This window comes from Bactrocera dorsalis, chromosome 4, assembly GCF_023373825.1.
Source record: "Bactrocera dorsalis isolate Fly_Bdor chromosome 4, ASM2337382v1, whole genome shotgun sequence".
NCBI lineage: Eukaryota > Metazoa > Arthropoda > Insecta > Diptera > Tephritidae > Bactrocera > Bactrocera dorsalis.
In genome coordinates, this window is record NC_064306.1 from 61,187,279 (window position 1) to 61,213,813 (window position 26,535).

General features: G+C 38.5%; 2 protein-coding genes and 1 long non-coding RNA gene across 3 annotated transcripts in view; 1 reads left to right on the forward strand and 2 right to left on the reverse strand.

The window, feature by feature from the left end:
- The window catches only part of LOC105229747 (zinc finger SWIM domain-containing protein 8 homolog), a gene marked incomplete at its 5' end in the record, with an annotated part of 28,365 nt that extends 6,037 nt beyond the window's left edge, over window positions 1-22,328 (reverse strand). The window contains 5 exons of the mRNA XM_011210181.4: window positions 991-1,485; window positions 1,579-1,889; window positions 1,963-2,126; window positions 2,211-2,453; window positions 21,905-22,328. Coding sequence (XP_011208483.4) covers window positions 991-1,485; window positions 1,579-1,889; window positions 1,963-2,126; window positions 2,211-2,453; window positions 21,905-22,328 — 1,637 coding nt within the window. The remainder of the gene's footprint in view (window positions 1-990; window positions 1,486-1,578; window positions 1,890-1,962; window positions 2,127-2,210; window positions 2,454-21,904) is intronic.
- Window positions 22,329-22,615: 287 nt separating this feature from the next.
- LOC109579789 (uncharacterized) lies at window positions 22,616-24,127 on the reverse strand. The gene is made up of 2 exons (XR_002183982.3): window positions 23,678-24,127; window positions 22,616-23,596 (listed from the first exon to the last, which is right to left on the reverse strand). It is a non-coding gene; the product is annotated as an uncharacterized LOC109579789 (long non-coding RNA).
- A 674-nt stretch (window positions 24,128-24,801) lies between these two features.
- On the forward strand, window positions 24,802-25,878 carry LOC105229748 (40S ribosomal protein S14a). Its single transcript, XM_011210182.4, has 3 exons — window positions 24,802-24,899; window positions 25,220-25,475; window positions 25,538-25,878. The coding sequence occupies exons 2-3, from the start codon at window positions 25,239-25,241 to the stop codon at window positions 25,754-25,756; spliced, it is 456 nt and encodes a 151-aa protein (XP_011208484.1). The 5' UTR covers window positions 24,802-24,899; window positions 25,220-25,238; the 3' UTR covers window positions 25,757-25,878.
- Window positions 25,879-26,535: the final 657 nt, after the last annotated feature.

Below are 26,535 nucleotides of genomic sequence, written 5' to 3' on the forward strand. Positions count from 1 at the left end.
CTGATAATTTAGAATTACATTTTGATCACTGATAATGATTACTGTAATTGTAATCACTAAGTTTTTAGCATACTGCAAATTTAATAACAAATTGCCTGAACGCCAATACTTTCCTTATAAACGCGCGGTAATTTTTATGATTTTTGATTACAATTGTGATAATGGTAATGATTACGATTACAGTAATTTTAAAAAGATATATATGTATATATTATTTTATAATTAAATCATATAATTAAAAAAATTGTAATAAAAAAATTGTAATGATTATGATTACTGTAATTGTAATCAGTTATTCGGCGATTACAGTTATAGCAAAATTTATTTCAAAGATGTACCATATATATTATTGAAGTATTTTAATCATAGTGCATGTAATCAAAATTTTTAATTACAATAGTCGTAATGATTATGATTACAATTACAATTGTAATTCCTAGTACTCCGCTGCTGCAATTATAGCAGAATAAAAGATACGCATACTTAAATTGTTCAATTATTATGACAATAATAATGAAAAATAATTACAATTACAGTAATCATAACTATTATCATTATAGTAACTGAAATTTTCAATGATTACAATTATTTCAAAATTAATTTAAAATAAATAATATTTAATAATTATAAACACACTGATTGTAATCAAAAATTGTAATCAATAATAATAATGATTATGATTCATCAATTGTAATTTTGAATATTCGACGATTATAATTAAAGCAAATTTGAGATATATATTGTTTGATAATGAAATATAAAATCATGAAGATTGCAATCAAAAATTATGATTGCAACAATCGTAATGATTATGATTACATGACAATTACTTTTAAAAATTCGATTGTTTCAAGTGCCTGTAGTCAAAATCATATAATTTTTATTTTTTAGTTGCAGTAAATACAAATAGAATAATGATTACAAACAAAGTAATGTAAATGTTAACGCAATTCTCACTTAAAAATCAAATAAAATACGAAATTACTTTACCTTGAATTCTGTTGGTGCTTATTGCTGTACGACGGCGGCATCATACGACACTTCACCACACGATCGAGTATCTTCAGATGCCATGCAGTGAATTGTGCATGCAACATATCGCGTTCGTCCGGCGCCAAGCCGGGATTTAGCGCCGCCAAACGCCACAACACCACAATCTCGTCGCACAGCGAGCTACATGCATGCTGCAGGGCTGTCGAATTCGAATGTGTATTCGAGTGTTTGCCACCGCTATGCCCATGCGAGCCCATCATCAGTGATAATTTCGTTTGGAACCACCATATCAATATCTGATCGCACACCATACACTCCTCGGTGATGATCTCCAGCAGGCGTACAGCATTACGATCACAACGTCTATACATTTCACGTACGATTGATAATAGATTCCACATGCCCTCGGGTTCACGTCCACGTAACGGACGTAATAGTGAACTCCATTCGGCAGCCGCCGGTGGGGCGGAGTTTGTTAAATAATTTACATCGCTAAAGGCATAAGAGAGTAAAAATATAAATAAGTATAGGAGAGAGAGAGAGAGAGAGAGAGAGAGAGGGATCTGTGATGGCATTTCAACTTACCTAAAAACTATGGGTGCCGGTAGGCAGAATTTAATTAAAATACGCTTAATATTAGCATGCAATGTCTTTTCATCCAAATACCAACTAGTCTGATCGTGTACAGAAGCACCAGCTGTCGGATCAGGCGCACCGCACACTGTATTTATGGCAGTGGGCTGTGAGCTGAGCAGCTCATCGAGCAAACGTTGCGCTGTCGGTAGTATTTGTTGCGGCAATTCGCTGATTAAATATTGCGCGAATTTCTGCAATTGATCGCGTTGTAGGCGCGTCAATGATTCGGAGACGGGTGCACGTAAACATACTTCTAGGGGCTGCACGAAAACAAGAAATTGCATAAATTTATTATTTATAACTGTTAAAAGCGGTAAATTGTTGCTAACTTACATTATGAATTCTATGTAAACAGACGGCGACCACGTGCGAGCACCAGTAGGCGGGCGAGGTGCAAGTGCAATTACACGACGAGATGCGCCTACGATCGAAGGTGACGGCCACATTGAAGTGGGCACGTGGCGTTTGACCAACTACAGTGGCGGATAAATGAAAGCCTGCAAGCAAAGAAAATGCAAATTAATACTTATATAGCTCATGGCATATACTACAGCTGCATATGTATGTATGTATATACGAACCGATTTGTAGTGTGTCTTTGACGGCGCGTGTCTTGAACAGCTGATCGCCGCGATTAAATTCATCCGCTGAGCTATTAGCCAAGCACGAATACAGGCGTATATCCTCTTCATTGTCTGGGAAACTCCAAAAAGCAATGCGCAACTGCAATTGCTCCGGTACGGGCGGATAGACGTGTTCGACCAATTCGAAGGGGATATATGAAGCGACGCAGCGTGCGGCAAGTTCGGTGAGTGAAGAAACATCTGCAAGAAGAAAAGTGAAATTTTTAAATTAGTAAGGCTTAAAATGGGCAATAAGGCATTTTTAAACTTTTAAGGCATAGAATAAATAATTAGAGGTTAAGTAGAATTGGAATAAAGAAAATTTTATATATTACAGTAAATGTTTTTCAAAGATGAATGTTCGCTGAAAATGGCTAAAAAAAATCCAAAAAATCTAAGATCCACAAATAATTCAAGGAAAAAGAAATAGGAATAAAAAACCCACGACAGTCGGGTCTATGTAACCGGAATGGACCCGCATTTTTTATCCGAACAAGGACTGTCAACTCGACAGAATTCTGCCGCTACAACAACAGCAACAAGGAATAAAAAATTTTATATTAACATTTTGTTGCAAAATGGCGGATCAAGCGGATCTCGAAGAGTACTAATTTTAGCAACTCGTGCTAATCTACAAAAGACTTGCCAGTAAAGTGTGTATATTTTCAGCTTTCGATAAAATTTTCGAAAAATGCCTGATTAGAAAAAATTTTGAAATTGGAAATAACGGTAAATTGTTTATATGACTCGTAAGTCGGTTATACGTAGCCGGAACGGGCCCGAATTTTTAGACGTTCAAAGACTGCCAACTCGGCAATATTCCTCCAAATCACTTCGGGGTTGTATTCTACCGCTACAACAACAACAATAAAGACAAGAGTACATGACATGATCGTCCGATTTGATCAAGACAGTTCGCATTTCAAGCTCATGTCAGCTGACTAACCCGAATGATGTGAGACGACAACGGTTTGGGCCAAGAAAAAATTGTTTTTCACCATTCTTCCAATTGAATAATCGTTTAAGGGCCGTTATATATAAACTAAGCAAAACTAAAAATATTGAATTAAAATAAATTAATTTTCTAACCAAAAAAAACAATTATTTCTTAACATCATGTAGCAAAGGATTTACGAAGAAATGTGTACTAAACCTGTAAAAAGTAATAACAAAGGATTTACGAAGGAAATGAGTTTTAAACCCGTAAAATGTAATTTTTTCAGGAGATAAAATCCTGAAAAACAAAATCTCACCACAACGGCATCTAGCATCTTCGATACATAAACTCAATATAAGAAAAATGTTATAATTTGTACAAAAATAATCTCAAATTTATTAAACAAAATTTTAAAAATTTCAGCATAAACATTTTTCCACTGTCTATCGAGCAGTTGGGAAACTAAGCGCGACACATTGCCCAACCACAAAAGATTTCGTTGTCTCAAGGTGTAGCAAATAACCGTGAACGCATCAAACGCGAGCAGCGACAAAAGAACAACGGTAAACAAAAGGAGTTAATTGCACTTTGCATTCACAATTCCATACAGACATAGGCACATATGTTCAACGGAAATTTTTAGTGCTCCGCGGTCAAACGCTTATTCATGCCAATGACTTATTTGCTAAAAATTTACAAACAAGCGCGTGTACAAAATCTTCAGTAAATAAAACATATGCACATGTGTGCCTCATATTCACACAAATATGGCTATGTGTAGGTGAATGTGTGGCATATGCAAGGGTATGGATACAAGGCATTCGTGCCACGCGGCTGTCTGCTCCAGTGGATGTCTCAACAAACAAGCAGAGGTCGTGTTGATTCTTTCATAAAAAAGGCACAAACCTACAAACGGTTTCGGAAACGTGCTTGCACTCGTACATACACATACTTACTTATAAAGGCAAAGTGTGTGTTGCACTGTCAATCGATTGGACACTTCCACATGTGCGATTATTTCTCATATTTGCAACCTTTTTATAGTTTTTACTGCTACGAGGGCAGTTTGAGTGGCCTGTGATTCGAAAGAAAAATCAAAAAATTTTTTTTAGTGTATTTTTCTAATTTTCGACACAGAATTTTTTCAACATTTTTTATACCCATCACAAAACAAAAGCCAAAAGCTTTTATAAGTGTTTAAATTTGTAATCGTCGAACATCTCGATATTCTATTTTATGAAAATATCCAAAAAAATATCGATAACTTTTTCAAAAATATTGATGACAAGAGTTTTTTTTTAAATATCGATAACTTTTTCAAAAAACCCTTTTGGAAAATAACGAAAGCTTCTTCAAAAATATCGATCACTTTTTCAAAAATATTGATAATTTTTTCAAATATAGCGATAACTTTTTCAAAAATATTGATGACTTTTTCAAAAATATCGATAACTTTTTCAAAAAAAACTATTTTGAAAAATAACGATAGCTTTTCAAAAATATCGATAACTTTTTCGAAAATATCGACGACTTTTTCAAAAATAGTGAATTCAATGTATTCAACAGAACAAGTGAATACGTTTCTTGCACATTTGATTATTATATGTGCGATGGTTAAATCAGCTGACAATCTTTATACAATATGCAATAATATGAAAACATATCGATAACGCTATTGAATTTCTTTTATTATTGCTAGGCTTATATACATTTTCATTCACATTTCCCATATTTATCCATAAATTGTCTCTTGTCCTTTATACCCTATAAAAAGTTATCGATAGTTATTATAAAATCGATAGCATAAAACATATCGATTGCTTATAGAAATGTTGCTAAATTTTTGCATATCTTCTATACTCATATGTGATGGGTAAAGCAGTCGGCAATCTTCAGAAAGACGTTAATATGAAAAGATATCGATAAGTTATTGAATTTCTTTGATTATTACTAGGGCTATTAATAGTTCTACTTTTTCAATTTTTTCACATAAATTGTCTCTTGTCTACTATAGAAATTTATCGATAATTATCAGAAAATCGATAACATAAAAATATATCGATTGTTTATCGAAATGTTGCCAGTGCTAACAGTACTAATATTACTGCTATTAGTTACCCTGGAATAAAATTAATGCAGTCATGCATAAAACTGTTGTAAAAACCGTAAAAATAAGTGTGTCGATAACATCAAATTTTTGGTTAACAGTATTATTCAAAATAATTCGGCACCTCTAAAATTTACCAATCAATTTTTTAGAGCTTATGTGTGCTATTAGAGGAAAACTATCAAAAATATTGACGTAAATAATGCTACAAAAATACATATGTACTATATGTATGTATATCGATAAATTCATTGAATCATCCTGGTTAAGGATAACAGCATTATTTCTAGTGTCATTAATGGTTTGCATCTTTTTTTTACCCACAATTTGTGTCTTTTTACACATGTGTATCGATAATTATCGATATTTATCAGAAAACCGATAACTTAAAATATATCGAATTCTTATCGAATTTTTAGCTAGTGATAACAGTATCAATCTCATACGACAAGGACGTGCGAAAAAGATCACGGGCCAAGCGTGTTGAGCCTCATCAAATGGTCGTAAAGCCAGTATCTTCCTTCAGGACAACGCTGGATCACACACATCTTTGATGACGCTGCAAAAACTGAGAGAGCTATAGCCCTGACCTTGCACCATCAGACTACAATTTTACGTTGAAGTTTGATTTGAAATACGAAAAGACTTTTTCGACTACCCAATATTGTTGTAAATTTGATTTACCCCTTTCTTAAAATTATGAAACCGTCAACTGTTACACTCCCAGACATACATACATAAACCGTTTCCACGTCGGTCAGGGTCTAAATAACCGGAAAGGACCCGGACTTTTATTCGGCCAAGGACTGTCAACCCCGCACAATGCCTCGAAATTACCTCAGGATTGTTTTCAGCCACTACAACAACAACACTCACATTCTTCAAATTTTCATTAGCATTATCTAGGTCTTTCGTTCCAAAAACAAAAAATTTCCATATTAATTTTAAGTGCCCTAACTATTTTATCGATTAATTGACAATGCTAACTTAATTACACTTTTTATAATTGCTGGCTTTAACCTCCCTGTCTGTTTTCATAAACTAAGCCAACCGTAAACTTTGGTTTCGGTTATTAATGGATGACGGTTGACAGCTGCAGTGTTGCATTTGAGGTTAGGGGGAACTTCAAAAAGTCACTGACTTAACCGACAGCCTTTGTAAGTAGTTGATTGTTGTTCTTTATTTTGCACTTTTTTAATGTAATATTTGGTTTTCAGTTTTTGGTTATGTTGACACGACAAGTTTTGAAGATAACAAACGTGCGACAGGCAACAACACGAAAGCGGACAGACAACAAGAATAACGAACAAAATAGCAATAACCGGTAAAGCAGTCAACTAGTCAGTTGGCCGAAACGTCAAGCAGCCGGACAGCTAGTCAACAAGGTAACACAAAAGACAGACAACAAAAACAACAACATTGTAAGAATGTACTATGCGCAGTGTAACTAACAACCTTAAAGTGGCACGCAATGTGGCTGTTGAATGTTGTTGTCTGTCTATCTGCCAACCAAAAGCCAAAACAAGCAACAACGACGAAGCGATAAACATTCGAAGCGGCGGCGAAGGTAGAGAACGGGCATATAAAATTGAGATGGCACAGCAGAACAAGGGCAGGCCAACCACCAGGCACTTTGCATCGAGCGTAAGTGCGCCAGTTTCGAGTAGTTGGCCGACAGGATTGGCCAAGTGAGAAGCCAACGGAGAGGCAAGCGCGCGGTGGCGAAGAAAAATAAAAACATAGTGCAACAGCAAGCGTATCGAGAGGGGATGGGGTGAGTGAGCGTATGTGTGGCACTTGCAAACAGGTGAAGCTAAAGGGCCAGCTGGGAAGGAAGGAAACGGGGCAGGACGAGTGCAACACGACTTGCTGCTTGGCAGTGAGTAAGTGATACTTTAGGAACAAGCAATTGCCTGAATTATACGCCGAGGCATGCGGACGGACGCACAGATAGACAGCCAAACAAACAATAAGCGGTGGTCTTGACTTGTCTTCCGTTGGTAAAAATGTTGCATTGCTTTGCATCGGGCAACAGTTGTCGGTGGAGTTTATCAAATGACCGGAAAAAAGGTTTTACTTCATTGTAGGTATTTATGCAGTTTTTATGTTGTGTGTTTGTCTCGCCCCTGCCTGTACGGCACAACGTCTTTCATTGGAAATTAATAATAGAGCATTTTACACTCAAGTGTCATTTAGCTTGCGGACAGTGCCATGGTTCTGGGAACGTATATTTTTGCAGGCGAGGAGATATAATTATATTTGTACGGTATTTTTTCATGAACAGTTAGAAGTAGCTATTTTATTTGACCCTTTATTTTAATATACACATCGGTTACTTGCTGAGATAATTTCGAGGTTCTATAAGCGATCGCGGAAAGTAATAGGACTGATTTTCTTCCGCCGAGACTGTACTTCGGAGCGTGCGCGCTTCGACTGGATTCGGTAGAGGGCGGTCCTAGGTAACGAACGGGCTGGTCAGTTGTCTCTGAGCACCTAGAGAGTCAGGACAAACATTTTCGTGCGACGTGTTTTTGTGAGTGGTGCAAGCCGAGTTTTCGTTAGAGCAGAGGTACGCGATTAAGTTATGTGTGAAATTCGGTAAATCTGCGACAGAGACGTTTGTTATGATCAAGCAGGCTTACCCAGATGTTGCTTTAGCAAGAAGTGGTGTGTTTCGGTGGCACCAAGCCTTTTTGGAGAGCCGGGAAGAGGTCGCTGATGAAGACCGTGCTGGGAGACCGCAAAGTTTTGAACTCAGACCGTCGACTAAGTATTCATTTAATTGCCCAGATATTAAACGTATCAAAATCTGTGGTTTATGACATTGTGACGGAGCACTTGAACATGCGCAAGGTGTGCGCGAAGATGATGCCAAAAGTGCTCACTGACGAGCAGAAATTGCGGCGAGTTGAAGTGTGCCAAGAAAAATTGAATATGTGTGAAAGTGACACTCATTTTTGAATAACGTAATCACAGGTGACGAGTCATTTATCTTTGAGTATGAGATCCCGAGACAAAGAGGCAATCTTCCGAGTGGCACACGTTGCCATCTCCTCGTCCAAGCAGCATGTACCTCGGCTCTCAAGGCTATTCCGGAGAATGCCTTCCGTGACACCTTCAATGCTTGAAAATCGCGCTGGCAGCGCTGCATCGACGCAGTAGAAACCTATTTTGAAAGTTTTTAAAGAATTCTAACGAGTAGTTCAATAAATTTTTTCAAATCGTGTCAGTCCTGTTACTTTCCGGACAAACCTTGCATGAGTGCCAGTTGGCACAAAACATCTCATGGAACGATTTTCCATCTGCGAATCGTTACTGAATCGCAGCATAAATCGATCCTTTTCTGAAGCGAAATATCGGTGATGAATAGTGAGTCAGTTACGACAACGTCGGTAAGTCGGCGTAAACGGTAGCCAAGCCAGACAGTCAGGAAGATTTTGCTTGTGGTTGGTGGGATTGGCATGGAGTCATCGACTTGACACTAGCCTCTACGGCCAAACGCTCAGAAGCGTACCATCAGCATAACACCTGGTTACACTCACCGTTATATGTCACCAGAAACTGCTTTAGCTTGTCCGGGTACATTCCAGTTACGTAGATCCTGCTGTCTTGGGAACGGAAAAGAAGTTTGAGAAAATCGACATGTTGCATGCAGAGACTCATTGCATGCAGATTAGATACATGAAGATTGCACCGCGGCCTAAGGTCTATTGTCTCTTCTCCTAAGTCACAACGACTCTCTTAGTTTCATCTTATTGATAAATTCCAATATACTGTTAGATGCTATTGACGCGATGTGATCCCTATTTGGAAACATGGATCCAAGGGTTTTTATCCTGCGCCTACATAATGCTGTGCAGTTAATTATCAGGTATTCTGAAGTTTCAGGGCTTAATGTCGCAGAACCCGCAATCCGCACAAGAAGCTAGGCCCATGTTGTATAAGTCCTTCTTGAGCTTACAATGACCAATGCTCCTTGATATAATACCCAGATCAAAGTGGAGCATGGTTCATTTTGGTTTCACGTCAAGGATCTAACCCTGTCTGGATCGGGAAGTAATAAGACAACAAATTTTCGAACAAAACGGTGCATATTTGATCTAAGATCTGTAATTTTAAAAGAATGTTTGAAATGTCACACGAATGGATGATGTTGCGACAGTATTAGGAAACATAAACAGCACATCTTCTCTGCGTTGAAAAGACTACCATGTTTTCTGAGACTTCTCAAGGCGTAATAATTTGGGGCTCAAGTGGATTCAGAAAGAGAATCCTTTTATTTTCGTTGTTTTTATACTCTCGCAACAAAGTTGGTAAGGAGAGTATTATAGTTTTGTTCACATAACGGTTGTTTGTAAGTCCCAAAACTAAAAGAGTCAGATATAGGGTTATATATACCAAAGTGATCAGGGTGACGAGTAGAGTTGAAATCCGGATGTCTGTCTGTCCGTCCGTCCGTCTGTCCGTCCGTCCGTGCAAGCTGTAACTTGAGTAAAAATTGAGATATCATAATTAAACTTGGTACACGTATTTCTTGGCTCCATAAGAAGGTTAAGTTCGAAGTTGGGCAAAATCGGCCCACTGCCACGCCCACAAAATGGCGAAAACCGAAAACCTATAAAGTGTCATAACTAAGCCATAAATAAAGATATTAAAGTGAAATTTGGCACAAAGGATCGCATTAGGGAGGGGCATATTTGGACGTAATTTTTTTGGAAAAGTGGGCGTGGCCCCGCCCCCTACTAAGTTTTTTGTACATATCTCGGAAACTATCATAGCTATGTCAACCAAACTCTATAGAGTCGTTTCCTTCAGGCATTTCCATATACAGTTCAAAAATGGAAGAAATCGGATAATAACCACGCCCACCTCCCATACAAAGGTTATGTTGAAAATCACTAAAAGTGCGTTAACCGACTAACAAAAAACGTCAGAAACACTAAATTTTACGGAAGAAATGGCAGAAGGAAGCTGCACCCAGGCTTTTTTAAAAATTGAAAATGGGCGTGGCGTCGCCCACTTATAGACCAAAAACCATATCTCAGGAACTACTATTCTAATTAATTTTACATAAAAATAAAAAAATATGTAAATGACGGATAATGAAATCCCGATTATCACTTTATCATGCGAGAGTATAAAATGTTCGGTGACACCCGAACTTAGCCCTTCCTTACTTGTTTATTTTCTATTAAATATTTAATGCTTTTTTCCCAGTTTTGCTTTATGAAATGTAATCGAATCCGATAACAAAATTAAAAACCGCTGTTTTCACATAAAATTTGGTTATAATTTCGGTTAAAACTGCAGGGATGCGCCAATTAGCAATACAACCCTGCGTATTTACTCAAGCGCATACATTCATACATACCAAGGCCCAATATGTGATACATACATATACACATATGTATGTAGATACATGTATATTGCAAAAACAATAACAACAAAGCGAAGACTTAACAAAGACGTCGGCTAATTAAATGACGGCAATGTGCTCGATATGAAATTTGCAATCCTTTTAATTAAAGCAGACAAATTCCACTGAAAATGCGCGTCGCCGCCACCGTTATCGACGAAGCGTACCGAACAAAAGAGCAAGAATCACAAAGGACCAAAGGCGAAATAAGGGTAGCGCGTGTGTGCGTGTGTGTGGCGCAGCGTCAAAGAAACGAGCGCACGAAGTGAGGCGGCAGGGCAGTGGGGCAAATGCAAAACAAACATACAAACAAACACATTTGTGCCAATATGCGTAAGCTTAATTTTCAATGCATATGTATAGATGTGTCTGCGAATGTGTGTGTGTGCGTGTGTGGCGTTGTGCGTCTCGATAACAATATGGTAAAAGCAACAGTGAGTAAGCAACGAAAACAAACACATGTTGTTTCGGTTAAGTCCAGACATAGTGGCACCATTATTCAACGTCGTCTTCCATCAGCTTCTTCGCTGTTATTTCTTTTCGCAACTCACACACACAAACAAGTGCGACTATGGCGTTGGTGACGATGACGACGGCATCATTGTCGTTAGCAACGTCAGCGTCTAGCACGTTGCTACCACCAAACCCCACCAACGATAAGAGCAGCAGCAGCAGCAGCAATAACAACAAAGTCATAACAATGATAACAACAACAACAATGTCACTTTTGAAAACAAAGCGTGCTGGCGAAACTTAAAAATATTTACATATCTACATTCAAATATTTGCGAAGCGCGACAACAATATCGCAAAACCCTTACAACAACAAGAACAACTACAAATTTAATAAAAAAACGACCATTGATGGCAACAAAAGCCGCTGTGTCATCGTTGTTGTGCACCATTGCACGCGAACCATAGTGAAGTCAAAAGCTGACGGTGACATCGGACAACGACAGCAACAGCAACAAGAACAACAACAGAAGGGGCGATACAAGAAAAACGTAAATTTCGGTTGAAGGGAAGCTAGGAAACCCATCACGCATAAAAAAGTTTTCATTTAAGAATATTTTGAGCTGTTTGTATGGCAGCTACATGTTATAGTGAGTCGATCTACAAAATTTCTTCAGAGATTGTATCTTGGCTTTGGACAATAATCCGTGCCAAATTTCGTGAAAATACCTCATCAAAAATAAAAAAGTTTTCCATAGAAGGACTTGATTTTTATCGTTCAGTTTGTATGGCAGCTATATGTTATAGCCGTCCGATCTAAAAAATTTCTTCAGAGATTGTAACAATGCTTTAACCAATTAGCCTCACCAAATTTCGTGAAGATACCTCATCAAATAAAAAAGTTTTTCGCATAAAAACTTAATTCCGGTCGCTCAGTTTGTATGACAACTATATGTTATAGTTGTCCGATCCATAAAATTTCTTCAGAGATTGTAACGTTGCTTTTGACAATAATCCGTGCCTCATCAAATAAAAAAGTTTCTCATACAAGTACTTAATTCCGATCGTTCAGTTTATATGACAGCTATATGCTATAGTTGCCCGATCTAAGCAATTTCTTCGGAGATTGTAACATTGCTTTTGACAATAATCCGTGCCAAATTTCGTGAAGATACCTCATCAAATAAAAAAGTTTTTCATATAAAAACTTGATTTCGATCGTTCATTTTGTATGGCAGCTATATGCTATAGTTGTCCGAACTAAACAATTTCTTCAGAGAATGTAACAATGCTTTAACCAATTAACCTCACCAAATTTCGTGAAGATAAGTACCTAATCAAATAAAAAAGTTTCCCATACAAGGACTGAATTCCGATCGTTCAGTTTGTATGGCAGCTATATGCCACAGTAGTCCGATATCGGCAGCTCCGACAAACGAGTAGCATCTGGACATGAAAAAAGCTTATGCAAAATCTCCGGACGATAACTCAAAAGCTCAGGCAATAGTTCACGCAAATAGCTGGCTAAAACAACTCAGCTCGTCTCCAACGTTTCTCAATGGGTGTTACAAGCTTCGTGGCAAACTTAAATGCTCTGGGTATAACAAACAAAAATGCAAGTTGCTGTAGTTATTGTTGGCGGCAGCGAACCTTTTATGGACCCACACCCGAACACAACGCACAATTTGAACTTTCGATGTTCGCTGCTACCTTTACGTCCTTCGCTTCTACGCTTTTTGTGCCACATACACACATGCACCCACACACAGAGATAAGCGCTTGAACATTGTGTTTGTTGCCATTTTGTCGTCGTCTTCGTCTTGTGTTCCAATCGGCAGCGTTCGTTGCCTGTCCTTGCCACGTGCAGGTCGTGTCGTCGCTCACGTACGTCCAACATATCTATCTGTATGTAAGCATACTTATACATACATATGTATGTAAGTATACGTGCTGTCGCTTGTCGCCCAAAGCGCTCGGCTGCCCACAGTTCCACCGCCTGACTAACTCGGCGACTGGCTGTCAGCTACTGGTTGTACGCATTCGGCACAGCTGATTGTTGTTGTTTTCTTGTTGCTTTCGGAGTGTGGACTCACCTCCGCCGTTTATACAAATTCGACAATTAATCATAACCGCAGAAAAAAACGAAAAGGAAATTGTAAATGCAACCAACGCAACAACAACAACGGCAACTGGTGCACGCAAGAAAAAATGCAAAAAAGAAAAGATAAAATAAAATAAAATACTTTGAAAAGCATTGCAAATTGTTTTGGGTTCTTTTATTTTAGCGTGTTCGTTCATTTGCTTTTTGCCATTCTTGCAGCCATAAACAATAAATTGTGCCATAAATAAACGCTTTATGAGAAGTTATGACGAGTAAATATACATATGTACAACCATATGACCAATCATATATGGTACGAGGGCGGACAGGTATGTTAAAAATCTTGGCAACGGAAGGAAAATTTCGGATTGGAAAAGTTCGGAAAGCTTCAGCTAAACGGCGCCCCCGTGTGGCCCTTGAGAATCAAAAGCAAGCCTTGAAAAAACCTCAAGATACATATGTATGTATATCGAATAGTCGTTCTGAGGATCACTACTGGATGACTGCTTATGCCATTCAAGGAAGACCTCGAGAGGTGATATCTTTTTGGGGAAAAGCTAAGTTAATTGTTAACGAAGTCTTTAAAAAATAGCTCCAGTAAAGTCGCTGTTCCGACCTAGATCTAGATATTCTTTCCAGACAAGTTTACAAAGAAACATTTTCCTTCCTTGTTTCTGATATCTCTGACTTTTATAGTATCGAGTTCTCTTAGAAAGGGAAACCATCTCCGGCCTATGTACTATTTATGTAGATGAAAATGTCATGATCGTCATCAAAAGTGGGATCTCTCGTCCGAGGCTGTTGTTTAGTTTTCATTGGGGGCGTTTTTTACGTGGCGGGTCCCGAACCCAGCGCAAAACCTTGGGGATGGATAGTTCGCCTTCTCACTTTAAAGCTCGCCTTTAAACGGATGTTCTTTGACGACCCAGAGGATACTAGGTCTAAGGCCGGAAGTCGTGAGCTGCTTGAACCATATGTAAAAGAATCGTTTCTGGCCACTCCCAAGTGAATGGCGATCAGAGAACTTTTCTCACTTGCGTGAACTTCTACACATGACTCCATCCTCCGACCATAACGTAGTTCGAATAGCAATTACCCGTCTAAATAACAACAAAGCGACGGGGGCCGATGGGTTTTCGGCCGAGCTATTCAAACACGGCGGCGAAGAACTGAGAAAAAGCATGCATCAGCTTTTTTGTAGAATATGGTTGGACGAAAGCATGCCCAACGATTGGAATTTAAATGTGCTAAGTCCAATCCTTAAAAAGGGAGACCCCACAATTTGCCACAAATACCGTGGGATAAGCCTTCTCAACATCGCGTATAAGGTTCTATAGAGCGTACTATGTGAAAGACTGAAGCCCACCGTCAATAATTGATCGGACCTTATCAGAGGCAATCGACACGCACTACCTCTTTGTCGATTCCAAAGCTGCCTTTATGCCGCGATGTCTCAATTTTGTATCCCCGCAAAACTAATATGGCTGACGTTGAGCAATACCAAAAACTCCGGGAGGGACCTCTACCTCGTTTGGTGGTTTCAGACAAAGCAACTCCCTTTCGTTCGTGGAGAAAGACCTCTATTCTGTTGGAAAGACCTGGTGGAGAAGGACTTGGCTTCGCTTGGAATCTCTTGGAAAGTGGTATTTATAAGATAAAGAGAAGAGAGAGAGTGAGAAAGACACACAAGTAACATTACTGGAAAACCCATTGCCATGACAGTCCGTAGCTGATATTTCCTACCTTTCCTTATACAAATTCTGAAAAAGGGAATCCTATCGTGATTGGTTGAGCTACGAGTAATTACGTAGACAAAGGACAAAACTGGTCTATGCGTGGCTTATTGGTCTACCAGATTAACCTCACCTAATATCATTGTACATATGATATAAGCAATCTTCAAGTCGAATGAAGTCGCTCTTATATAGCGGAAATATATCTTTAAGAAGATCTTGAGCTTGTTATATGCTATAGTGAGCCGATTTTCGTGAGTTGGTGAAGATATATTAGCAAATACAAAAGTTTTCCATAGAAGGACTTCATTTTGACAGTTCAATGTCTATGACAGCCATATGACATAGTGATCAAAAATCAGCGATTTCGTGAAATGTGCAACGTCTTTGGTAGAAAAGGACATGTGTACAATTTTTGAGAAATATCGCCAAACAACTTTCCCAATTTTTGATCCACCTTATACTAACCACCTAAAAATAATGTTCACGCTGCCCTCGTAACTTGTCGCTTGTAACTGCCAGCGCCACTTAAATATGGAGCCCTTTCGTTGCACTTCATTGCACTTTTTTACCCTATCGCGTGTTTAATTTTCTTGAGGTGTTCACCTCGTCTTCCGACGGCTATGGCTATGCATAAGCATGAATCGCCACGGTGACAACCTCAATTAAAATGATTGCAACGCCAACAACAATACCAACAGCGCCAAAGATAGCCATCGAAGCGGGTCAGGTCAATTCAGCGTTCAATGTTCGCTGCTGCTCGCTCAAAGCTCGCGCGACGTTCGGCGCTCGGTGCACACGGAAGTGACGATATGAAATCTAGATAAAATGTGTGGAAAACTTAAACTAAATATCATAGAAAACTTGAAGTTTTTATTATATGAGGAAAATGCATATGGAAATTACATGTATAAATGTGAATATAAATTTTAACTTTTGAGACAAAAACTGGATGATTCAACAGGGTTTAGAGTGGGGCAATCTCTAACGAAAAATAATGGTATATTCATCATGTTAGGACACTCTTTTGCTTGTCTAGATCTCTTTAAAGAGTCTGGTTTTGGTTTACTCATTATATCAGATCATTAAGAGGTCGATCCTAACACGAATCTCACTTGAGCAGCTTGTTAAGACACTTACAAATCGTCAAAGGAATCTTGGACAGCTTAGTAACACCCTTGCAAATCCTCAAAGCGCTTTGAACCTATCACAGATTTGTTGAGACGGCTAATGTCAGTTTCGGCATGTCGCCAGGTCCCCCGAAGGTAAGACTGCCGTGATGTTTCAACCTCACCCTGGCTGCAAAATCGGAATGTTATATCTTCTCGCTTTAATTGTTCTGCTTTATGCATCCCATTCCACTTTCTGCTCAAAGTTTTGAATGGATATTCTTCAACTCTTTCCTATAAAATATGATGCATAGACTCCTTTTTGTATATTTCATAATTATAACTTCCAAGATTTACAACATCACTAGGTTGAAAGTGTCTGTGAAGCAGTAATAAAGAACGACAGAGGAATCTGTTCCCACGACAGTGGGGTCTAAGTAACCAGAACGGACCCGGATTTTTATCCGGCCAAGAACTGTGAACTCACCAACATTCCTCAAAATTGCTTCAGGAATATTTTATGCCGCTACAACAACAAAACCGATAGACGAATATGAAAGTAAAGAGTTGATACTCCGCTACAGACACTAACAAATTCACTGACCACATCCAATATTCGTCCAATACAAGATATTACTTAGTTTAGTGTCTCTCCATCTGGGGTTCATGGAAACAGGAACTTAAAGAGCTTTAAAAAAAGAACATAAATTCACGAAGTTGGAGCTTGATGGAAACAGATTATAGTTTTCTTAGCTATATAAATAATGTAAATATTTGTAATAACAGATTTTCTCCATTGATTCCCGTCTGAGGAAGTAATGATCTTCGGAAGTTTGGCATTGGCATTGATAATTTTACCGCAACATCTGAGCTCTAGCTAAGCATCTCTGAGCTCGAACGATACCTACAATCTGCCCAACTTAACTGATGTGTTCCGATATTAAATTCAGTAAAGAATTGGAGGATGGAGCCATGTGTAAAAGTTCACGCAAGTTTGATCGACTTCGCCGGAGCCCGAAGTATGATTGTCTGTAATACTAGGTTACAGCATAAGAAAATTCAACAAACTACCTAGCTGTCTCCGGATCGAAATGCCACCAACCAGATCGATCATGTAGCGATAGACGGAAAACATGTCTCCAGTATTTTATATGTGCGTACTGTTCGAGGTCCACTATCTTGTGCCTCTGTGCAGCAAAAAACGCACATCAACAAACACAAGGAAGGTTCGTCGTCGAGAAGCTGCAATCTCAACAGGCAGCCGAACGATTTTCTACTCGGCTTGCACTCCTGCTCTCCGAGAGCACTCATCAACAACTCGTTATAAGGGAACTGTGGGACGGCATTTCAAGCTCCTTATCTACAGCTGCAAACGAAACCGTTTGTTTCGGTAAAGGCAAAAGTATGGTACGATGAGGAGTGCGGTGTCGCAGTGGGGAAAAACCGACTGCCTACCTCGCAACGTTAGTTGAAGAGGGAAGAGAGACACATTTGCAAACAGAAAAAGAGAGAGGCCGAAATGCGTGAGTATGAAGAGCTTGACAAGCTGGCGAACAGGGGTAATGCCCAAAAATTCTACGAAAAGGTGCGGCGACTAACAGAAGGTTTCTAGCCCGGAGCATACTCATGTAGAATCTCCAGAAGAGATCTAGTAAGCGATGCCCAGAGCATACTAAAATTATGGAGGGAACACTTCTCCAGCCTGCTAAAAGACAGTGAAAGCCTAACGCCAGGAGAAGGCGAACCCGATTCCCCAATCGATGACGGTGGAACAGAATTAAGAGACGGGGGCTGGCTATTCAGCTCTAAGAAAGCAGTAGCCGCTCGGGGGAAGCAGAGGAAGAGGAAGACCTCCACTCCATTGGAAATACCATGTGGAGAAGGAAATTACTAAACTTGGAGTGTACAATTGGCGTGAAACAGAGAAAAGGAAGAACGACGGGAGCGCTGTTGTAAACTCGGCTATAACCGCGTAAGCAGTGTCTACGCCAATAAAGAAGAAGAAGGAGTGCCTCAGAAAGCAAATCACGGTCTTACTTTGTATTTCAAAGATTATCGGATGTTGGGAAGCGACTTATAGTCGATAAACACATACAGTTTCTTACTCTTTTGGGCAAAAGGTTAGGTTAATCTGGTAGGCCAAAAAGCCACGCATAGACCAGTTTGGCCCTTTGCGATACCAGTTATTTTGGCAATAAATCGAATCATTTTAACCGATATAATAAAATAATGGAACTATTTTTACTGGACCTTAAATATACCGCATCATCAGTAGCTGATCAACTGACAGCAGACAACGAGCGTATAGTAAAAGCTGAAACAAAAGCAAAAAACCAACGAAACCATAACAACAATAAAAACAACAGCATCAGATCAATGAACAACCACTTACATTTTATAAACCACCAAATTAGTATGGCAAGTGGACGAACGAAGCTATCGAGAGCACAAACAAACAAACACACACAGATATATTCTGTGTTGAAAAAAAGTTTAAATCGTGTCATCATTTTAATTTCATTTAAAACAACAGCGCGAGAATCCTTGAAATGGTTTCTTGACATCGGAAAATGGCAGGCTAGCAAGCAAAAAGGCTGGAGGACTGGCAAACAGGCAATTGTTAAATGGCGTATGACCAACATGCAGATAACCACGGCCGCGCAAGGGAGGCAAGGGAAAGCAGTTGAGGCACATACAAACATATATGAAGAAACAGATAAAGAGACAAGAGAATGGTCAAAACAATGGCAGAACGTGGCAAGTAGTGAAGGCACAGCGTTGAACGTGGATGGATATCTTTATCTTAAGAGCTGGAAAACGGTAATAATGGCAAGAACTTGTAACTGCCACGAACTTCAGCAACCACCGAACAGCACTAGGATGGCCAGTAAACAAGCTAGACAGACAGATAGACGGACGGACAGAGAGCATAGACAAGGAGCAAATGAAAATAAACGCAGAAATAATAACGATTTCACTTACATATAGGCATTTATACATGTACAGTGTTGGTTAAAGAATAGCAATGCGGCGGTACTTTTGCTTTTCGTTAAGAAAGACAGTTTGCAACTTAAGACTTTAAAACGTGGATATAGGTTATTTTGACTAAAATGGCAACACTTGAAGTTGAAACTCGTGGATAATTAAATTGGTATTACCTCAAGGACGATTTTTGCAGAGAGAGAGACAGAGATATAGAGATAGAGAGAGATAAGGTACGAGAGAGAGAGAGAGATATAAGGTAAGAAGAGGGAAGGTATGAAAAAGACAGAACGTACGAGAGACAGAGCAGATAAGAGAGAGAGAGAGAACTATTAATACTTATCCATTACAATTCCTCAACTGTGACAGAGGAATTCTGCAAAGCATAGAATAAGAAACTATAAAGGCAAAAAAAATGTTATTCCTGTTAAACAAATATTTGGTGATAAATAATTTTTAGAGATGCTGCAGAGTTTAAACTTCTTGGCCTGATTAAATTCCCAATCCGTTTCTGTTACGCCTTTTTGACTGCCGTGGGAACATACTTGTTTTTGTTGTTGTAGTGAGAGTGAGCCACGTTTAGTGCAAAATTAACTGTCATCGAAATCACTTAGCGGTAGGTCCAGGAAATTGGATGTTTCGACGGGGTCGGACCAACTGGAAAGGGATATTATGTGAAAGAAAGTCACTTTGGAGTCACGAGACAAAACGAGCTTATATTCTACGACGAAATGCGTTTTAAGCTACCGGAATTGACAAGTAGTTTATCCGAGCGTGGACTGTTTTTTCGAAGATCTAATCTTGTTTGCATCGGTAATTAAAATGTTTTGGGAACGTTGTTGTTGTTGTAAGTTTAACCCATCGTGGGAACCGTAATATACTTTGAAAAAGCAAATATGAAAAATATCCACAAATGAATTGTGGTAACATCGAACGCTCTAACTCTCTAAGACCGATCATATGGTACAGGGTGGTTCTACCCATTTTTTTAAACGGTTGTCGAAAAACCGAGTGGTCAAAAAAAGGTAATCTTGACAAAATATATTATAAAATGCTAGAATTTCAGACTAAAGCTTTTTGTTCGCATATTCTCGTGCAATTTGAGGGTTATATTCTAAAATATATACATATTTTTACTTTTCATTTTATTTTGAATAAGTTTGATTCAAAGCCATTATTTCTATCGTCACTGTACAAACATCAGCATTTAGAGAAGGCAATACGTCGAAACCAGCAACAGGACAAGACACAGGTGATGTCGAACACAGGCAATTCAGCTCACACAAACTCAGCCACAGCCACAGACACAGAGGCTTACAATGAAACACTGCGTGCAACTAATGTACGAGTAAAAAAAAAAACGTAAAATGCTCGAGGTTAAAGGAACGATGGCTAGGTAGAAGCGAACACATGTGGCATATGCACTATACGGCACTTATTACCCTATTAGAAGCAAAATAGTAAAAACAGACATTATATGCATATGCCACGGAGGATTATATGGTACTACCGTTTCATTCCGTGATTTTTCAAAGCGATACAAACAGCATCGACTCCAAACCAAAAGAAGGAGAACACTATGCACAAAACACACACAAACATAGATCTGTATGTTGCCGCCACTGGAGGCAAGAACGCAACATGAAGCCAGCTGGTATGAAAAAAAAGAAACAAATAAACACATAAATAACAACAAAAAATTAAAAAGAACTCAGTGCAACTTGTTATTTTTAGACAATTCAAAGCAATATTGCAACAAAAGTTATAAAATAAAAATGTTGCAATATCTGCCAGAACGCGCAAGCAACGCAGCCAATGAACTAGAAAAAAAAAAACGCAAAATGTTGCACCAACATTAGCCCTGCAACAAAGTACCATTGTATTTGTGCATTTAAAATAAACCGGATGAACGCATACAATTGTATGTTGCGTCCACTGTCATTGCCTTTGCAGATGAAATGCACATACATGTATGTGTCTGTACATGTTTCGTTGCCTTGGAAGCGCAGAAGCTGCGGGCGTTCTATGGATTCACTGCTCGAAAAAACTGCAACTAGGCAGGAATTAGCTGCGGAGCGCTCTATGCAATAGGGTAGGCACTGTCGCATTTGCAATGGACTGACAAACATGGACACAGCGTTTGCACGTACAATGTACTGATAGCCTGTATTCGGTGCAACAAGCAAGTTGCACATGCGTTTACATTTTTCGCTTGCCTTTTTTGCACATTTCCTTTCAAATATAAAAGAAAAATATACATGTTTATTATTTTTGATTGTTCTCTTATGGTGGTTTGTTTATTTTTTCTGTTTATTACTGCATTTTTTGTTGTAAATGTAACGAAGAGGTTAGTATTTGTTAGTAACTCTTTGACTGGAGAAACATAATTTAAGGTTTCCATTGTTCGCATGGAAAACATTTCTAGGTTTTCTAATGTATTCTTGGCTAACTTCAACTCCACGAAGCAAACCTTATTTTTCAACGAACTCAAAACTTGTTTAATATTTTCTTTATCTTTTTGAACATTTCTTCAGATAAAACTGTGTGAAATATTATGTGTACATTGTACATTTATATTTTATAAGGTCTCCGTCGATTCCTTTTGAGCCTTACAAACTTCATGGCATACTCAAATTCAGTACAAAATTCTAATACTGCAAAGCCGAAAAGAAGTCCCATCTTTTGCCTACCTACAGTTGCAGAAAAATTATAACTGCAAATTAAAACAGTAAACTGACATACAGACATAAATACATAAGCACCTAACAATTATGTACATATGTGTTGTCATATGTTTTGTTATTATATACTTACCACCATCAGTGTCACCTTTACGCGCTACAATGCTGGCAGGCGTTGAACTAGCGCTGGCCGTTATTGGGTTGGTCAAACCGAAACTTGATGGTTTCTTCCAACCGCGCCAGTTATTACAAAGCGACTCTGGTTCGGAGCTCCAACTGCAGAGTGAATCTTCTTCAAAGCGATCAGAGTCATCGAAGCTAAAACGGTCGATTTCTTCTGGATTCCACTCAGCTGCTCCGGCACCTGCTGCGGCGCCTTGCTCACCAGCACCCCCCGCAACGTTGGCCGCTGCAGCAGCGCCGTTACGTCGCGATCCCTCTGCTGCATTACCACCACCACCACCACCAGCGGCGCCAGCAGCAGCGTTATTACCGCCGCCACCGCTACCACCACCGTTTCCGTTGTTACCGTTGCGGTTCGCCAGGATGCTGGTTTTTTATACACAAAGTGTTTCGATATTATGCAGACTTTTCTTAGAGAATATTTTCTCAAAAATTGTGCGGGCTGCGTACGTGATTAACAAGCACTTTTTTAATTTATGTTGTTTTACACTCGCGACGCGACGGATGATTTAACCTTTTCGTATGAAGAGTTCATAGAATTTCTGAGTCTCAGTGTGTGTGTGTGTGCGTATGTGTCTAAATTAATCCACTAGCAGTTAAATTTATGTATGTTTTTAATTAACTTCACTTATGTATATGTTACTGTTTATGAATATATGTATATATGTACAGTTAAATATATATTAATTATATTACAAGTCAGTTTACTGTGTTCAACCCGTATTTTTTTTTTGTTAAATTAATTGTCAACTGATATTCCCGTACGATTTCGACGACGATGACGATCACGACAATTAAATTTTGTCCATTTAGTGGTCTACACTAAAGTTTCAAGACTTATGTGATGTGCTACATAAACGAGTCCGTTGTTGATGAATACAAACACGTCCTCGATGTCTGCGCGGCCTTTCACGAATGTTGGGGATATTTGATTTACTTTTTATTTAATAATTTTTTTTCTCATATGCCCCCCTACCAAAACATGAGAAACACGGAACATTGCGACGACAATAAGACGAACGAACACTACCGCAAAACAAATCAAGAAGCGACCAAACGGGATTGCATGCTACGTATAAGCGCTATAGTACAATACAAACCAATCGTACACGGATGAGTTCGACAACGTTTGGACGTCAACGTCAACGATGACGCAAGGCAGCGCAGCTACACAACACAAATAAAATTATGCACAGTTAAAGCAGCGCAGCAGCAGCAGCATTGTTGGCTGAGCAACCAGCTGCTCGTCTTTTTAAATTCTTTTACAACTCCTTATTCGTGTGATGTTTCCTTCGTTTCTTTTTTACCCACTTTCTTGCTATCAATTGTCATCCAACACTTTAATTCGCCTTAATCATAACTTTGTTCTTGTTTACGTTCTGGCAGTTGTTATTGTTGTTATACTGTTGCCACTCGTTCTTCGCCTTTTGTTTTCTTCGCTCCGCAACCAGTTCTTTTTTTCCACCAACTTTTTTTCTATGCTTCCACCACTTTTGCTTTCCTTTGCATGAACATTCACTTCTAACTATATTCCCCTACCCCTTTTCATTGAAAATCGTCTTCTAAAATAATATACAATTTCAGGCGATTACAATTCTTTTGGACGTTTCGAATTACTACAGTCAAGTCACATGACTTTTTTCTAAAAGAAATTTAACACTTTTTTAAGTTTTCATCTAATTTTCACATAATTTAAGTTGAGAAAATTATTCGATTCTACTACCGAAAGGAAAATGAACGAGTGCCCCTGACAATCGTAGGCAGAATCAAACCACTCATTCACTTAATATTTTTGACATTTCATAACACCGTTTCGCCCAACATTTCAACAAATTCATATTTAAACCGTTTCTAATATAGTTTTCTACACATTTTCCAGTTTTTCTATGCGATAATTTCATCTAATTCCCAATTTTTCTTCGCCAAATTTTCACACACAGAATTTCTTTGGAACACAAAACGCACACACACACTCGTACGGTCCAGCGATGCTGCCAGCATGAAGAACTGGAGTACAAAATTCAGCGAAAATCTCCCAAAATGCCTAAACAAATTTTTTCAAATAAAAATTAGTACATTAGGATTTAAATCGCTTATATATATTCTTGCAAAATCAAATATTGAAAAAATACTAAATGAAGTATATATAGCTGCGTTATTGCAATTGTATAACGCTTTACACAGGCAATCCCTTCAATATAAATATTTGACATTTTACTGAAGGCCTTAAAATGTGCGCTAGTGGCAAGGCCTTGGATTATCGATGCATTTGGGAAAAGGAAAATCAACATCTCCCTCTCTCCTGATTGCGGTGGTGTAAGTGAAAAGGAATGTTTTTGATAACAAACTGTATGAAAGTGATAGCTATATATGGCAGTGCGGCGAATTCTAAAATGCAGGGTTGTATCTTTAATCAAATATCTCCGTACAGAGGGCAGTACTTTGATTTTTGATAAATTCCCACCGTTTCATAATTATAATGAAGAGGTTCCACAGGAGTTCAGTGATAAACACAATATTATATCAGTTTGGAAATTTCTGAATATTGTTTTTCAAAAGCCTTCTCTTATAAATGGACCAGGGCTTCTCAAAACACCCATCAACTCTTTATGTTCTTAAAAAATTTTGATGAAACCCCCTTAGAGCAACTTGTATTCAGTTACCTATTTCAAGCTCGAAAAATCAAACGAACTTTACATACTAACTTCCAGTATTTTAAATAATAAAATAGGCAGGATTTCTAAAAACAAAATCTTCCTGAAAAATAAATACCAATACGTCGAAAAATAACTAAATATATAAATTTTATCCGTAATGCCAATCGGACAATGCAAACGAGTTTGCAACCCTGATTTTCTAGCAGTTATGACGTTCGCGCAGCTAATGACACTTTTGACAGCTAAAACTGCTGTACTTTCTTTTTCAATATCCGGTTCACGCAATTGGTCTGTGTTTTATTTAAGCTCTTAATAATTTTATGAAATATTTAAAAAAACATGGTGAATTTGTTTGCAAAAGCAATGTGTGTGAAGCTTCAAAATATATTTCTAAGCAATGTAAATCGAAAATCTCGCCTTGTTTTTGGCAGTGTTAATGGATGCGAACAAATAAATGTAACCCTCGATTGTGTTTTCCAACTGATTGCGGGCGTATAGCATTTAACACTGTATAAACAAATTCACCATCAAAAATGTGTACTTAGCAAAGTGTTTTCTACATAAACTGTGGCAAAAATAATCAAAATACAATGTTATTGCAATTACAGTTGATCCTACCAAACAAAAATGGCACCCAGAAAGGCTAAAGCTCAAAAGGAAGAAGTCCAAGTATCGTTGGGCCCACAAGTACGTGATGGTGAATACGTTTTCGGTGTTGCACACATCTACGCCAGTTTCAACGATACCTTTGTTCATGTTACTGATTTGTCTGGCCGTGAAACCATTGCTCGCGTCACTGGTGGTATGAAAGTGAAGGCTGATCGTGATGAAGCTTCACCCTACGCTGCTATGTTGGCTGCTCAAGTAAGCATAATTTGCATATAGTTTTTATGCGCTTAAACTAACCAAACCTTGTCTTATTTTAGGATGTCGCTGAAAAATGCAAAACTCTTGGCATCACTGCTCTGCACATCAAATTGCGTGCTACCGGTGGTAACAAGACCAAAACTCCTGGACCCGGTGCCCAGTCAGCGTTGCGTGCTTTGGCTCGTTCTTCAATGAAAATTGGACGCATCGAGGATGTTACACCAATCCCATCAGATTCCACACGCAGGAAGGGAGGTCGTCGTGGTCGCCGTCTTTAAATTTGGAACATATTCTGTTCTTTGTGCGTATATTTTGTTGTTCGTACACATTTGTGTACAGCAGAAAAGTGGAAGCATTAGAAACAATACAGTTTTTTTAATATAAGTGGTGAAAACTTAAATGTGTGCTTGTTTTTATTAATTGAAATCACTGGTGAATGGCTGTGATTGGATAGTGTAGTGTTTGAAGTTGTTTTGGTTCTAAAAGGTTTCGTGAAGGACGATAGTGGTAAAAAAATACTATAAATTTCGATTTAAATCATATCGCAATGTTCTGCTGGTGCTGGTGGGGAAGATGTATGTTAGATAAATCCTTATCATATAAAGGATTGCAATGCCGGTTGAACGATGATACACAAACTGAGTTCTTGTGTGAAAAACTTTTTTATTTGAGAAGATTTCCTCACGAAATTTAGCACGAAGGCGGCCTTACAATTTCCGTAGAATTTGTTCAGATCGGACAACTATAGCATTAAGTTCTTGTTTGGTGTTATGACTTCAGTATAACCGAAATTATCTTTTCATAAATAGTATGAGTATTCCGAACTAATCGGAGCTTCTGGAGCTAATGGAAAAGAGATAATGGCTGACATTTAAAGGAGAGTTTCTGGTAACTTTCTTTAAGAAGCACATAGAAACTTTTCATAAATTTCTGCTAGACACAAAACATTCCTGAGATAATTTCGAGAAATGGTGCCGAGTTGACCGTCACTGGCCGGAATCTGGGCCCGTTCTGGTTACTTAGACCCGACTGTCGTGGCAACGGATTGTCTCTTATT

What these genes read in the sequence shown, in the direction of transcription:
- LOC105229748 (XM_011210182.4), top strand. Translation starts at nt 25,239, where the DNA reads ATGGCACCCAGAAAGGCTAAAGCTCAAAAGGAAGAAGTCCAAGTATCG. An exon ending in CTGCTATGTTGGCTGCTCAA is followed by an intron (nt 25,476 to 25,537) that starts GTAAGCATAATT and finishes GTCTTATTTTAG; the next exon opens with GATGTCGCTGAAAAATGCAA.